Source organism: Castor canadensis, chromosome 11, assembly GCF_047511655.1.
Source record: "Castor canadensis chromosome 11, mCasCan1.hap1v2, whole genome shotgun sequence".
NCBI classification, from domain to species: domain Eukaryota; kingdom Metazoa; phylum Chordata; class Mammalia; order Rodentia; family Castoridae; genus Castor; species Castor canadensis.
The window spans coordinates 96383079-96396049 of record NC_133396.1 but is presented as its reverse complement, the minus strand read 5'-3'; the positions used below and the strand labels follow the sequence as shown (position 1 = coordinate 96396049).

Here is a 12971-nt window from a genome sequence, read left to right as displayed (position 1 = left end):
CTCTTGTACCCCTCCTACACTGGACAGAACTTCCTACAGCACAATAACACACCCCAAGCTCCAAGCAGTGCCAATATCACATTTATTCTTTTATTTTTTGTTTGTTTGCTTTTCATGGCAAGTGAAAAAATAATTTAAACCAATTATATGTACAGAGGCTTGGTTACTTTTCCCAAGGACTTCCAGAAAGACCTCAGCTAGCAAAGGGTTACCTTTCACATCTATACAAAACTCCACCTATAAAAGTCTTGTGTGTGGAAAGGGTTTCTTTATTATAAGCATCACATTTTGGGAAGAGGAAGAGGGCAGGGTGAGGGGAAGTGTGCAGGCTGGGGCTACACACACACATGCCCAGGGGTCATCCTGGGTGGGGAGGCTGTGACTGGTGGAGCTCAGGTGATCTGCAGTGGGGTCTCCAGCATCTCCATGAGGAAGGTGTCGATGGGGGTGTCCCCAATGAGCTTGAAGAAGAAGAGGTGCTCCAGGCATTTCAGGCCGATGGAGCGCAGAGCTGGGAGACGCAGCAGCAGCTTGGCAAACCTGCAGGGGAGCCAAGGGCATGGGTGACCAGGGAGTGGCACACAGAGGCACCCGCTAAAGGAGATGGTTGTTTGGCCTTTTCCATCAACATGTGAAGAAGACCTGAAAGGGCAGACGGGGGGAGTTGGAGGACCTCTCATCCTACTGGGCCTCAGAAACAAGCTAGAGGGCCAGGGAGGCTTAAAGGAGAAGCGTGCGTGATCCTGTACCTCTTGGGAACTCTGCAGCATGTCCCAGAGTCACCCTCAGCCTCATGGCGGTGGAGGGGAAGAACTAGTTGGCTGGTATTGTCCATATTGTCAACCTTTTCCTGCTAGTGAGCCTCATGTTCCCTTTGCGCCCAAGGACTCCTGAGATTAGCTGAAGCACTTGGAACAGGGCATGAAACGTGGAGTGCACAGGATTCACAGTAGCTACTCCCTAGGTGAACATGGGCTGTTTGCCAGGCATTACCAGGGTTCTGGGAAATGAAATCTGCTCTCAGGAGACTGCACTTTCTCTCGTGGTACACTCAGTTTAGGCTATGTGACCTCAGTTTGCTTCTGTTAACAAATTTTTGTTTTCAGATTTTTACCAGTTATTGCCAATTTTTATCACCAATTTCATCATCTACACTTCCCTTTAACCTATAAAGAGGGGACAGAGAAAAGAGCAGTGTGTGCTGCTGAGGAGCCCGTAGTCTGCTTGGGGAGAGAGTCCACATACACGTGTGCACACTTAACACACATCCTCATACACGCTCACATGCCTCACACGTGTGCATGCGCTCACACTCCCCTCACACTCACACTCACAACTCTTCCGAACTCACATACCCTGACGTAGGTAGGTGCTTTCAGAACACTCCCCCCGACACACATACGCATGTGCACACTCACATGCATGTGTACTCACACGTGCGTGCACACACCCTTGCACGTACAAATAGCTTCACATATGTGTGTGCACATCTTTGCACTGTTGCAAATACACATACATGCCCTCACACACACTTTTCTACAATTGACAGCATTCATTTGTGAGGGCCACAAAAGGAAGAGACCAGTGGGGGGGTGGAATTTGTCTCACATGTGGACACCCTCTTAGGCCTCTTGCTCTGCGACATTTTTCACTTTGCCTGTGTGGCCCTCTGAATCTCTCAAAATCCTTCCTTCCCAGTGAAGCTCATTTTTTCCCCTATTGATGTACTACCAAATTCAATCTGGGCTGCCACATAGACAGACAGAAAGCACAGGGATTACTTTCTTTTGCATCCCAGTGCAAACGAAAAGAACATGGCAAATTGTTGAGGCTCATTTCTAATGTCATTAATGCCACTAGAAATTAAGTTGCTCCACTCACAACTTCCAGTAAAAAGCACAAGGACCAAACCCACAGTATTTATTACAGCCCAAGCCAGAGAGTTCTGATTTGAGTTAGATCTTTGCTAAGTGTGCTCCGTTATTTTATGAAAAGGCTTCAAATAGGCATTTCAGTGTTCCCTGAAAATGGGTTCATTTAAACATTCATGTCATATGATATTTAAAAATATAGTAATATAAGAAAAAGTGGTGTCATCTAAAAAAAGTAGAAAAAGTACTTTTTTTTCTACATGGAAAATGTAAAGGTCTACGTCAATGCCAACACAAAACTTCAAAGCTCTGGATGACAGAGCACCAAAGGCATCTGAACCATATCACCCGCAAGAAGGGTCAGCTAGACAAGAAGGAGGCTGAGTTCCTGACCTTGCTCGCCGATAGAGTTTAGGGAATTCCACAAGGCTTCTCTATAAGTTCAAAGTTAGACTGAGATTAACTCTGAAATGGTCTTTTACTACAAAAGTGTCAAAGTGTTCCAACAGGTAAAATGCTAAGTATGCCATAATACTATGCTCTTTGCCATGTGTCCTGGATTTAGGAACTAAGATCAGTACTAAAGGAAAAGCATGCATCCATTAATAGGCATAGTCATGGTGCTGCACCTTGTTCCTCACTCAAATGTTGGCAGAAAAGGGACTTGGTGCTTGTGGTGTGTGTAAGAGAATGTGTGTGAGTTCTGCACCTGCTAAGTTTGATTTCTGCTTCATGACTCTCTGAAAGAACTTGGGCGCTAAGAGATGCACTCCTACACAGTAGCCACAGAGTGGCAGCACTCCACCACTGAGAAAGTGCTTGCCCTGGCAGTGCCAGGATCCCCTTTACTCAGTTTCTGCAAGCGACAGGTGACCAGCCTTCCACACACTTACCTGCCTGGATGAGCCAAGTGATCCCCTGATATATCTGCTGAGTCTCCCATAAACTCTTGGTCAGAGTGATCACCCTCTGTCCAAGCAGTGCTGGACAAACCCAGAAGGCAGGTAGGAGACACAGCCTCTGCCACTTCCCTGAGCTTCCAGCAATAAGAGCTGGCATCTCTCCCCAGAGTCTGGAGGTAGCCCAGGCCCCTGCCAGCACTCTTCCAGAAAAAGAGTCAAATTCCAAAGTTTTTGAAGTGATATTTAGAAACAATAAAGATGCCAACCACATAAAAATATACTCACATTGTGAAATATTATAAAGCTATTGAAAATGATAATTTTGTATTTTCATAAATCCAATAAGATTCCTAGGATGGCTAAAAGAGGAAAATTATACATTAAATTATATAATTTAATATATGTAAATATATATCTCTATGTTTATATGCATATATACACAAGGACACTGGAGCATAATATACCAAAATTTTATAACCAAATTTTACCTGATTTAGTTAAAAAAACATTTTTCTCATTTCCTACCAAAGCAAGCTTTGTTCTTATAATTATGAAAAAAAGGAGTCTGGTGTCTTTTGGTTTGGGGTTTGTTTTTTTTTTTCAGTTTGGTCTGTTTTTGGTGCTGGGGATCAAATTTGCTAGGCAAGTGCTGACACTGAGCCACACCCCCAAACTCCGCAGTTTCTTTTGTTCTTGTTTTTTAAAGATTAATAGCAGGACCAAGAGCCAATTCTAGAAAAAGGACAAGTGTGCCCTGCCCACAGTGTGTTCATTGAAAACAATCTAATGTTGTTTTAGAGTTGGAAGAGTCCATAGAAAGCACCCAACCCAGGGCCTTCAGTTAATGTGGCTTGCCCAGGGCTTGTACCTGGCAGAGGCCAAGCCAATGCTGGCAGCCAGGTCCTGACTCTGTGGGCAAGGCTCTTTCAATCTCTTCAATGGCAGGTGAAAGAGAGATTCACTGAAATCCATTGACTTCTTTTTCTTTGACACACAGTGAATACAATTCCAGCCTCCTCTGCAGCTAGCTGGGTCATGTGACTAAGCGTTAGCCAGTGGAAGTGAGTGAGAGGGTGAAGGGCCTCTCAGGATCTGTCTACACAGCCTCCCAGCTCTGCCCTTTCGTCCACCTTTCCTCCCATCCATTACCCAGTTGCAAACCACAATGTGATTCTGAGTCATGATAGAGCCACAAGAAGGAAGGAGCCTGGATCCCTGAATGATGGCATAGAAGACAGTTGCCTCCCTGAATTGACTGTCCTCCCTGACTAGTGAGTGAGAAAGAAAACGTCCATTGTGTTAAGTTACTGACTATTGATGGGTCTGTTATTATAGCTTAATTTGCTTATTCATTGCATGGAAGGATTCATTGCGCACACTCGGATTTCCTTACCGTCTCCAACAAAACACACAGACTAGCTCTTTTGGACATTTGCTAGATGTTGGTTTATGATCAGGATAGACACTGAATGAAGCTTAGACTTCACAGAGAAATAAAAGTCACTAGTGCAGGGGTTGGTGGGGGATGGAGCCTGTAAATTAATCCTAAAGACAAAACTAATGTGTCTTAAGCAGTCTTTTCAGTTTCCCTTCCGGCTTTCTATGAGACTTGAGGATCACAATGGCTCATTTTAGCTAGAGTTCACAGAGAGGGAAAACTTCTTTTTAGTGTACTTTGGAGGAAACTTTTGAGAAGAGTTTTTTTTAATGACTTGGGAGTAGCTATACTGCTAGAGGGGTCATTCAGATGGACCCGTGGGGGACAGCATCCACATCCCTTGTCTCCCAAAGTCTGTCCTTTCTACTGCATGGGGGATCCTACCGGGCAGACCACGAAGTCACTTCACATGGATCTTGGAAATCAGACCTACATTCACATCTCACCTCCACAGTGGACAGCTTTATGGTCTTAAGCAAATAATGTCACCTTTCTGAGCCTCTGTGGATTGTTCAAAAGGAAATCAGGCTCCTACATCAATCCATCATCTGGCCACTTTGCCCTGTGTTCACATTCTGTAGCCCCCCTTACCTGTGGCAATGCATTCCACGACCCCTGTGCATGCCTGAAACCAAACCCTGATTATATTTTGCATAGTTATGTATGCATATAGGTATTAAACTTACGCTAAAGTGTAATTTATAAATTAGGCACAGAGATTAACAACGATAAGAAAATAAAATAATTGTAATGATTATTGCAATAAAAGTTACTTAAAACATTCCAGAATTTTCTACTTAATGTTTTCAGAGCAAAGTTGACCACTGGTAACTGAAACAGACAAAAGTGAGTCCGCAGGTAAGAAGGATTACTGTACTATTTGTCAGTCACTGCTTTAAGCACTTATGGGTGAGTATTGTACAATGAGTGAGATAGACACCTCTGGCTTCATGATGCTAATATTTTCCACTTGTTATGAAATTTAAGCAACATTTGGAAATATCCAGATAGTGCCTGCTGCATACCAGTGCTCAATAATGGGCAATAGGAGTAGTTGCCAGGCTCTCAGTGCTCTCTCACCTGCCGGGTTGTTCGGGATACTTCTGCTTGGTGTAGGCCTCAAGTGTGGCATAAACCTTCTCCCGCAGAGTCTCCACCTCTGAGGGGTTGGACAGACCCTTGGCATCTGGAAAAGACAGTGGATTTAGTCTCTGGTTAACACCTCAATGGGACAACTACCCCCAGAGAATGTCTCCATCACACTAGCTAAGTCCCTTTGAGTAAGGAGAGAACTGAATGGAGACAATTGTGAAACAAGCAAAGCTGGTCATTTGTGTCTGTGGGAATGTTCCTTATGTGCTTAATTTCCCAATCAACTCTTGGGAAAAAGGTTTGCCATTGTTAATAGTCAAAGTACCCTCCACTGACTCCAAGGAGGAAAGTTTCATTTTATGCAGTCCATTCTAGAAATCTCATCTCCACACATTTACCCAGTGCCTCCTGAGTGCTGAACACAAACTGAGTGATGAGAGGGCTACAAAAACTAAATCCACCCATGCCCTGCATCATGGATCTAACCACCTAGTTCAGGAGATAAGTCATGCACATAAATTACTTAATTCTGAAGGCTCATCTTTCTGGACCCACAGCAACATTTGTTGAAGGTGACCACTTCTTCCTCCTTGAAATTCATACCCTTGGATATCTACAGTCCATTTCTGAGTTTTGTCCAAAGACAAAATCTTGACTCACCCATCCACTGTCAGAACTTGCTTCCCCTGGAGTTTTCTCCATCTCAGTAAATGAAAACTCCATTTTTCCAATTGTTCAGCAAAACCAGACAACCCTGAGTTATATTTAACTTCTATCTTTCTTTCACACCCTACATCCAATCCACAGCTCCTAGTACTTTTACCTAAAAATATGCCCAACATCTAACCACTTTTATCACCTTCTTCACTACTACAGTGGGTAACTGTCATTTCTCATCTTCCCCAGCTTCCCCCAGACATGTACACTCAATGCTCAGTCAAGACTCTTTTTAGGACAGCTCTGGGTAGAAGCCATAAAGGGTTGACTGTGTTTGCCTATGTTCTTGGACCTGCCTTCTCTGTCTCAGCTGAGCTAAAGGGCCAACAAAAGTCAGAATCTTGCAGGATAACCTTGGAGAAGTGCTAAATCCCATGCAGTCTGAAACAGAAATCACCTGGGTTAAACAGTACGATGGCTCGCAGGCACCCCAGCTCTGATTTATCCATCTGCATGTCTTTCATTTTGGAAACCAGCTCAGTTAGAACTCTGTTAACAGGAAATAAGGGCAGATAATGAGAAAACCTTGAGTACTAAGTCATGACCCAACAAAATGAATTCTATCAATATTTGTTATGGACCCACCCCTTTTTCCAGATGATGCTTCAGGTGAGGGATACAGACATGAATAAGATGTAGTTCCTCATCTTAAGAAGTTTACAGTTTACTTGAAGAAACAGGCATAGAAATAACAAGCAGCAATGCAAAACCCAATGAAATAGCTGCCATGGGAAAAGTTCAAGGGCACACCAAAGAAGAAGTAATAAACTACAAGCAGGGGACAAAAGGGCATCGAGGAAGACTTGGAAATGAGAAATGCAATGGGCACAGCAAGGCTAGGGCAGTGCGGGTCTAGAAGAATCCCTAGAGGGCAGCATTCAAGAAATGGCAGAAATCTCCATGCATCATGAAGGAGGATGGGTCATATCGATGGCCATGTTGAATATGTTGTGGGAAAGGGAAGGGAAGAAGTAGGCACATTTTAGGTGGACATAGTCATTACCTAAAAAGGCCATTTATGAGAGAGTGGAAAGGGCCCTGGAGCCTTGGCATTGGACAAGACTATTTTCAACTTTATCTTCCTCTTTACCAGCTCTCCATCCTCTCACTCCCAAATCACTAATCTACTCATTTTCCTTCAGCACCATTTAACACACCGAATCTCTGTCAGGGTAATACACTCTGACCAACATGGGTTTACTCTTGCTCTAACCCCCCCTAGGATTTCTACAGAATCCAGTATAGAACTCAGCCCTCTTGCCTAACCTCCTAAAGACACATCCTGGGCCCTTTTCCCATCCCTGGTACCTTAGGTAAGCAATTCACCTTCCCCACCTCCAGTTTAGTAACTGATGTTAATAATTCAGCCTCGCCTTTGGAAACACATAGGGATAATAAGTTCTTCCATCTTCCCACCAATGATGCCGGCTTCTGACTGGCTCCATTTTATTGTAATCTCAATCTTTCTTTTAGTTCTTCTCTCATTCTTCAGGCTTAATGTTTACATGTGCTTAATGGTCTCTACATAGTCATGTGCACCTGTATTGGCTGCCTATCCTACAGCCCAGTACTACTTACAGGTACAGGTACACATATGATCACATGTATATTCACATGTATATATGCATACACACACATAAATACTGAAATCAAAAGGGAGACACCTGTCAAAAATGGAGCCAACACCAGCACTATGAGCACTGCTCCGGTGGACATGGAGACCTGTGGCCAGCAGAATTCCATCCTGCACGGAAACTGAGCGATGGGAGAAGGAGGCGATCAGCAATTCATTCCACCCTGCGAGTATAAGGAGGAAGCTTGAGAGAAAACCCACCTCATTCATGCTACATTGATAATCATCCAATGTATATACTATTATACACAGAATAAAAGCAGAACTGGAAATCTAGGGAGCTTAAGACCTAGCTCAAGGTAATACTGCTAATTAGTGAAGAAGCAAAGGATAAGACAGAGGTCTCCTTACTATGTCTCTGCACATCCCCCCACCATCTGTCCAATGCAGCCCAGAATGACAGCTTGAGGAAAAGGACTCTTTTTTTTTTCAATCAGTCGACAAATATGGATTGAACCTTTACCATCTAATAGTCACTATGTTAGCAGCCATGGTGAATAAAGTGAGTGTACCTTGAAGTCTCTGTTCCTAGGACCTTGACAACCTAGTTTTATTTCTTTGGCATTATCTGGTAACACCTAGCACAGTATGTAGCTTTCAGTCAACACTCAGTTGACTCATTATCTAATAGGCATGAATGAGTGGACTGGTTCCCAATGCCCAGCCAGTCTTAGTGAAATTTCCCTGATGCTTCTATGAAAAGAGGCCATATAGGAGATGTCAACAGACTACCCAAAGTCCCAGAAATGGGAGGTAAGAGAAAATGTAGCACAGAAAATCTTAAAGTAGAAGAGACCTTGAAATCCATCTAGTATAAGCCTGGCTTTCATATCTTACCTGTGAAGTGGGAAAATCTCCATTTGCCAATTTCCTTACAATAATTAGGCACTGCTTCAAATGATCCTCAATAAAAATGATTTAAGAGTGTTAGAAAATTGAATGCAAATAATAAAACCATGGCAATCAATATTTGCATGGGAACATAGTCCCACTCTTCCATTACCAGTGTTTCATTGGAGAATGAAAGTTTTTTGGGAGGATCATCCAAATTTAAGAGTCTACAAATAATATTTAAAAAGAACATGCTGGAGAGGGTGATCTCATTGCCAACATGCTATATGGTTTGGATGGGTTGTTACTCCATCAGATTATTTATTTTAGGATCTCAAGGATAATTTCAAGATGGCAGCCCAGAGAATTGTTCCAAGAAGGAAGGAACTCTGATATGTTTTTACCTGCCCGCAGCAAAATGACCTGGTCCTCCAAGGTGAGGTCGGAGAAGTGGGGAATGCGCTTGGCCCATTCCACAAGGGTGAAAAGTTGCTTATCAGCAGCATGGCATATGTTGGTAACAGGGTCGTTTGTCTACAAGAGAAACAAAGTGCTGTGTGGGACTCAACCTGAGACTCAAATGGGTCTCTTCCTCATCTCCAGTCCCACCCAAGAAAAGGAAGGCGGATGGAGATCTAAGACCACATACCGAGTTCTCCATGTTCATGTCCCCATAAGATTCTGTTTTTGGTTCCACAGCAAGTTCAGCTTCCAGAATCCTCTCCACGGGCATGTCTTCATGGCTACTACTGGCACATTCTGCTTCGCTCTCGGCTCTCTCCCGGCTCCTCTGCCTTTCCTCTTGCACAGCTGACATGCAGCAGGATATGTAGAGGTTACCATAATGCCAGACAAGTGTGGGAAAGTTAGTGATCTACCTAAGCTTCAGTTTCCCCATGAGTCAAACAAGGATGATCATTGGTACTGAACCAGGGCTACTGTAATGGTGACAGATGAAACAAAGAAAGCAAAGTTACTTGCTTTTGCCTTTGTTATACACAGAACTAGGTGCTTTTTAGTCCATGTTTTTTTTTTTTTCTATTGCATCATGGGAACCATGCTAGGTTTGCACTTTTAAGCTTTATTAAACTGATTCTACCCTCTCTTTGAAGGAGCTACCACCTCCTGCTATCCCTGCATTCTTCCTCTACCTGCTGCCTCTTGATAAGCTGTGAGCATGCAATAGTTAAGGACGGGCACGCTGCTGTAAAAGCTCCCTCTGTCAGATCTGATGCATCATTCTTGGCGTTCACATCCCATTAGGTCTGCCCCTTGTGCCCCAGCTCCAACACAACATCACCTGATCTGACTTGTCAGGGAAAATCTTCAGGGAGCCGACTGTGAGGATTTAGTAAGTGAAGGGGTGGAGGGATGTCACCTGGATGACAGTTCAGAATCAGCAGCTGATTTTAAGGGAGGGCACATAGGTAAAGATGTAGGCTGGAATGACATCAGCCTCCCCCAAATTTGAGGTTTTCCTCGAGGTTCACTCCAGCTCTCAAAAAACCCTTGAGTCTGTGCAATAGAATGCAAGGCCGACCCTGCTCCCCAATGCTGAATTCTTCAGCGGGAAAAGGTTTTTGTTAGGTTCATTTCTATCATCTAGAAGGCTGTGGTTTCCAACTTATTCCCAGCAGCAATAAGTAGAATTCAACATTAGAACACAGTTTTTACATCCCAAGAGTCAAGCTAATTCTACTGTAAGCAGATGACTAACCTGAAACTTAGTGACAGCTGCTTCACTAACAACTCTGCTGTCTGCTTCTCTCCTTTCCTATCCACTGTCCACTTACAGGAGCACCTCCCACTCTCTGAGGGGGAAAAGAGCCACAGAGGCAGCAGAACAGACAGCAGCTGGGATGCTGGACTTCGAGTTTGTCATGGGAGTGATATTCATCTCTCAAGGTCACGCAGAGAAGAGTAGGACTGAAAACACAACTACCACCCCCAAGAGCCCCCAAACAATGGTATTCTGTACTGGGAGAAATGGATGGAGGGTAGAAAGGACAGAGAAAAGGAAGAAAGGGGAAAAGTAGGAAATCAAGGAAGTGAAAAAAAAAGCTATTCATGCTCTTTCTGTGTTAGAAGTTATCCTCGATACTTTATAGAGATAATGTATTTAATTTGATCCTTACAATAACCTTCTGGGTTACTACAAACCACAGAGAAGCTGCTAACCTATGTGAGGCCAAGAGCTGGGAAGTGATGGAGACAGCATGTAGACCCAGGCTGGGTGCTTCCCTAGTCCATCTCTAAACCTTCTGTACTGCCTCCAGGGTGCTGGGTTAGTTGATTTAATAAAGACCACCAGGGCTCAGAAAGATGCTAATGCTGCCTACAAACAGCCTCAAAGATAATCCATTCTCTAGACTTGGAGCTGCACGTGTATGACCAGAAGTCACGGCCATAGCTTCTCCAGAACTCCCGAGTTGGCTTGGAAGTCAGAATCGCCCATCCTGTACCAGTTCTGCAGTTTGTCTGCTGTGCACACTTGGGCAGATCCCTAGTCTTTCTGAATCTCTGTTTCTTGTTTCAGGAAATGGACGTGTGACATTCGAGAAGAGCAGCTGTCCATTCCAGCTTAAACCTTGTGGATCCTAAAAGGGCTCTGATATCAGGCTGCTCAATTCCACCTCTTTCTAAATTCCATTCTCTATCAGTTATGTTTTCTGGAATTTTATTATTTTTGTCCTCACGAAAGTGTCCAAACTGAGTCCTCAGTTATGTAAATCGAGGTCAGAAATGGGGGTGGTGAGAGAAAATCTGTCCAGTGACCTTTGAATGTAGCCCCTTGTTGAGTGAAATGCAGACTGATGTGCTCCTTGGCTTGTTTTTGGACATGACTCTTGTAGAAACTCCTCTGAGAACTCCTTCCCCTCCTATTTTCACCACTCAGCTTTTCCTAGCTACTGCTTCTCCATAGTCTTTTCAAACATGTAGGAGCAAAAACTGGGTCCAATTTCCTGTGGAAGTATCAAAACAATGTGAAGTTTAGATGCCCAGTCTCTTATATTTCATATCTCTCTGCTTTCATTACTTTTTTTAGATAAAAGAAGCACACTTCCTACCATTCAACCTACTGTCACTCTGACCCTAATTGAGTGGGTGATTCAGCTGGAGTTTTGAGAACTGGATTAGGCTACTCGAAGAAGTAGAAATGACACTTTCTTCAAATGAGGCCGTTCATCTTTATTTCATTCAGTATCTTGTGCTTAATTAAAGATGTTATTTTTTTTATAAGTCATTCTGAAACTTATCTGTTCTGTGAGGAAAAAAATAATCCCATTATACTCTTGCTGAGGGAGGACATACTTGTGATCATTTCCTGATTTGCCAATCATGGTGAGGGAAACTACAAGGAGTATCAATTCTATCCTGATGGCAAAAGCAGTGTCCACCAGCAGACAGTTCATAGCAGATATTCCAGTCTGTAAGATCATCCACCCCCTTGCTATGGTGAGTATGACATAAGCACAAAGTAGGCATTCAATTAACCTTCAGTGAATGAAGGAGTCATTTTTAGGACTCACTCCTACATCCCCTCTCCCCCTTTTTGGAGTCAGAGTTTGCTATGTAGCTCAGAGTGGCCTTGAACTTGTAATCCTACTGCCTCTATCTCCCAAGTACTGGGATTATAAGCATGCACCACCACACTGGGCTAGAACTCCTACATTTCTAAAACTTCTGATTTCAGCTTTTGATTTAAACCATTCATTCAACATTTTACTGCATGGCTACAAAGCACTAGTCACTGCTGAAACAGCAGTGAGGAAAACAAAGCAGACAGAGGTCCTGCATTCATGGAGACAGATGAAACATGTGCTAGAGGTAAATGCCGTGGGACAGACCCAGGAGTGTCGGGGTGATTGATGCCATTGTAGACAGCAGGGGCAGGCAAGGCTTTACGAGAAGGTAAAAGGAGACAAAGCTGGAAGGAGGCACTGGCACTGGCCTAATTAATTACATTTTGTCCCTCTCTCTCGATTTAACACTTTTTTCTAAGTCTCCGCCCTCCACCCCCCAAGCCATCTTGGGACTCTAGGAAGGACTGGATCAATGGATAAACATCTGTGACAAAAGCCGAAACTGCCCTTCAGACAACAATGCTTTTTGTTTTTTATGACTGGATGTCATGGGAGCATCCTGGAATAATGATCAACCAGATCACATCTTTAACCAGGACCACCTCACTATGCATACCTCTTGCCCCTGCCCCCAACTCCTCCTCTGCTTAAACCAAAAGTTTATGTCAGTACTCCGAAGACAATCTTGAGATCACCAAATCCTTTTGTCTGTCTTGATGTTGCCACGTTCGATTAAATCTTTCTCTGCCATTGCTCATCTCTTTAACTGATGTATTGGAACTCCTGGATCACCTTTCAGCCTTTTTTAAAAAAATAGATATTTTTAAAAGAATCACCTTTTAACCTTTCACCCTAAAACTCTGGTTTCAAGATAGGCCATGAAGATATCTAACAAGAAAGAGT

At 43.5% G+C, this 12971-nt stretch overlaps 1 protein-coding gene and 1 non-coding gene across 4 annotated transcripts in view; both read right to left on the bottom strand.

Moving 5' to 3' along the window:
• Positions 1-248: 248 nt before the first annotated feature.
• Positions 249-12971, bottom strand: part of Rxrg (retinoid X receptor gamma) — a 41320-nt gene continuing 28597 nt past the window's right edge. For 2 of the 3 annotated variants that reach the window (XM_020175009.2, XM_074047607.1), the window contains exons 5-11: positions 9134-9294; positions 8889-9018; positions 8491-8556; positions 7685-7817; positions 6418-6509; positions 5292-5397; positions 249-540 (exon numbers count right to left, since the gene is read on the bottom strand). In XM_020175009.2, the coding sequence (XP_020030598.1) occupies positions 393-540; positions 5292-5397; positions 6418-6509; positions 7685-7817; positions 8491-8556; positions 8889-9018; positions 9134-9294 (836 nt within the window). In that variant the 3' untranslated portion in view covers positions 249-392. The remainder of the gene's footprint in view (positions 541-5291; positions 5398-6417; positions 6510-7684; positions 7818-8490; positions 8557-8888; positions 9019-9133; positions 9295-12971) is intronic. The other variant, XM_020175010.2, reaches the window with a different exon arrangement.
• LOC141414432 (small nucleolar RNA SNORA31) lies at positions 1721-1856 on the bottom strand. The gene has a single exon (XR_012439462.1). It is a non-coding gene; the product is annotated as a small nucleolar RNA SNORA31 (small nucleolar RNA).